The sequence below is a fragment of the Callospermophilus lateralis genome, chromosome X (genome assembly GCF_048772815.1).
Source record: "Callospermophilus lateralis isolate mCalLat2 chromosome X, mCalLat2.hap1, whole genome shotgun sequence".
In the NCBI taxonomy this organism is placed as follows: Eukaryota; Metazoa; Chordata; class Mammalia; order Rodentia; family Sciuridae; genus Callospermophilus; species Callospermophilus lateralis.
In genome coordinates, this window is record NC_135325.1 from 14,056,245 (window position 1) to 14,058,746 (window position 2,502).

The window sequence follows — 2,502 nt, forward strand, 5'->3', positions numbered from 1 at the left end:
TTACAAAGTTAACATATATATATATATATATATGTGTGTGTGTGTGTGTGTGTGTGTGTATAAATGTATATATGACATCACAATGCCTTGTAAATGTATACAATTTCTACATTTTAATGTATCAGGTAAGAAATTAATTTAAAAACAGAAACAATATCCAAATGGAAAGAATAAAAATATACAAAACTTTATCAAATCAATTATTAAAATGAACTCAGACTCAGTTACAAGATGTAGCAATAGAGCAATAAGAGGAATATACTATGTTTAATTATGGTGAATATAATACTGTACAGATTTTTATTGTACTGAAATTATTTATATATTTAAGACTTTATCTGATGGAGCCAGCCTCAAGTTAGCATTAGGGAGATAAAGTAGCATCTATAAGTAATCAATAAAAGACACTAAGTAAGTATTAAGAGGACCATCTACCCAAGTAAAGAACCACAGAGATATACCAGCAGGAATGCTAGCCTCAGGGTTCACCTTATTCCCTACTCAGGATGCTCAGTGAAATGACAGCCTTGGTCTGAGACCAACTGACCCAGCTCAGCATAGGGAGAAGCCCCAACTCTAGTAAAAATCAATGAAAAGACTTTACCTGACTTCTCAGGAAATTCCACCTCTCTAGAAAAAAAAGTAGGCTGATAAAGCCCCGCCCCTATTAAGCAAGCAGGGTCAAGTGGGTGGGGCCGGAAGTAGACAACAGTCATTTCCGGTTCAGTGTGCTGTGGAGTCCAGGATAAAGCCTTCAAAGAAAGGAATCCTAGGAACCAGCGGTTTCAAGGTGAATATATGGGCACTCTTCCTCCCAAACAGAGGCAGCCCCACAGAGACCCACCCTGCCCCTTGTCAATCCTGGGCAGCCCAAGAAGTCACATCTGTTAGGATTATCACCCCCATATGTTCTCTTAGTATTTCGTGGGATGGGAAGCTCTGGTTGGAAGCAGGCTGCCTCAAGTCAGTAGAGGAAGGAGTCAAAGTATTGCTCAGAATTAAAGTAAATATCCTGAGTAACAAACTCTCCCAGAACAGGGTTGCACTCTGCCCCTGCCTTGAGGGTTCCTAGAGCAGTACTCACAAGGGAACTAACAGAGGCAGTTGTTCTTGAAACCAAGATAGAATCTCCCTAATGAGGCTGTACATATTTTCTCATTTTTCATTTTCTAGGGTAACCTCTTCATCAGTCCAACTGTTTGCACTAAGGCCTGCTGTCTGTATCAAGAGTCATTATGCCTCGAGGTCAGAAGAGTAAGCTCCGAGCCCAAGCAAAACGCCGCAAGGCCCGTAGTGAGAACCAGAGTCTAGGGACTGCTCAGGCCACTGAAACACAGGGAGAAGAGTCCACACCCTCTTCCTATACTTTCTTTGAGAGTAGACCTCAAAATATTTCAAATGCTGGCATACCTGGAACTCCTATGTTGCCTCAGGGAAACCCATCCACCACCAATATCACTAAGGCAGATGATTCAAACATAGATTCAGATGAAGATGTCCAAAGTCAAGATGAGGGAAGTTCAGATTCCTGTCAGGTTAGTGAGGGCTGGCGCAAAGACCCCTTAAACAAGAAAGTGGTTTTACTGGTGCAGTTCCTAATAGAAAAATATCAAAAGAAAGAGCTGATTACAAAGGCAGACATGTTGAAGTATGTTATCAAAAAGTACAAGCATCACTTCAATGAGATTCTCAGGAGAGCCTCTGAGCACATGGAGCTGGCCTTTGGTGTTGACTTGAAGGAAGTTGATCCTATCAGGCACTACTATGCTCTTGTTAGCAAACTAGACTACACCCTTGATGGAACAATGGGTGATGAAGAGAACATGCCAAAAATGGGTCTCCTAATGATTGTACTGGGTGTGATCTTCATGAAAGGCAACTGTGCCTCTGAAGAGGAGATCTGGAAGGTGCTGAATATGATGGGTGTATATGCTGATAGGAAGCACTTCATCTATGGGGAACCCAGGAAGGTCATCACTGAAGATTTGGTACAGTTAAAGTATCTGGAGTCCCAGCAGGTCCCCAACAGTGACCCTCCATGTTATGAATTCATGTGGGGACCAAGAGCCCATGCTGAAACCAGCAAGATGAAAATCCTAGAGTTTTTGGCCAGAATCCATGATACTACCCCCAATGCCTTCCCATCCTGGTATGAAGAAGCTTTGAAAGATGAGGAAGAAAGAGCTCAAGCCAGAGTTGCAGCAAGGGCTCACAATACTGCTATGGCCAGTTCACATTCCAGGGCCAGGGAAAGGGCCAGCAGCTTCTCCCATGCTAAATGAAATCTGAGCCTTGTTCTTCACTTTTTCCTTGAAAAGGTGTGTAAACCTCCTAATAGTAAAGGGCTAGTCAGGGGCTGGAGGGAATAAGTGAGTATCATCTTTACTTTCTTGTTGTATACTGGTAACTTGGAATTTTACTGTTCTTTCTTTTTATTCTAGGTTATATTTCAAGTATTGAAATTTGAGAAAGATTGTTATCTTTGTGGATATGAAGAACAAT

The 2,502-nt window shown here is 41.8% G+C and overlaps 1 protein-coding gene across 1 annotated transcript; it reads left to right on the plus strand.

Annotated features, from left to right (window-relative positions):
• Positions 1-1,235: 1,235 nt before the first annotated feature.
• LOC143639362 (melanoma-associated antigen B18-like) lies at positions 1,236-2,282 on the plus strand. Its single transcript, XM_077107519.1, has one exon. It carries the CDS (start codon positions 1,236-1,238, stop codon positions 2,280-2,282), a length of 1,047 nt encoding a protein of 348 aa, XP_076963634.1.
• Positions 2,283-2,502: the final 220 nt, after the last annotated feature.

Excerpts from the sequence above, each read along its gene's own strand:
- LOC143639362 (XM_077107519.1), top strand. The coding sequence starts at position 1,236 with ATGCCTCGAGGTCAGAAGAGTAAGCTCCGAGCCCAAGCAAAACGCCGC.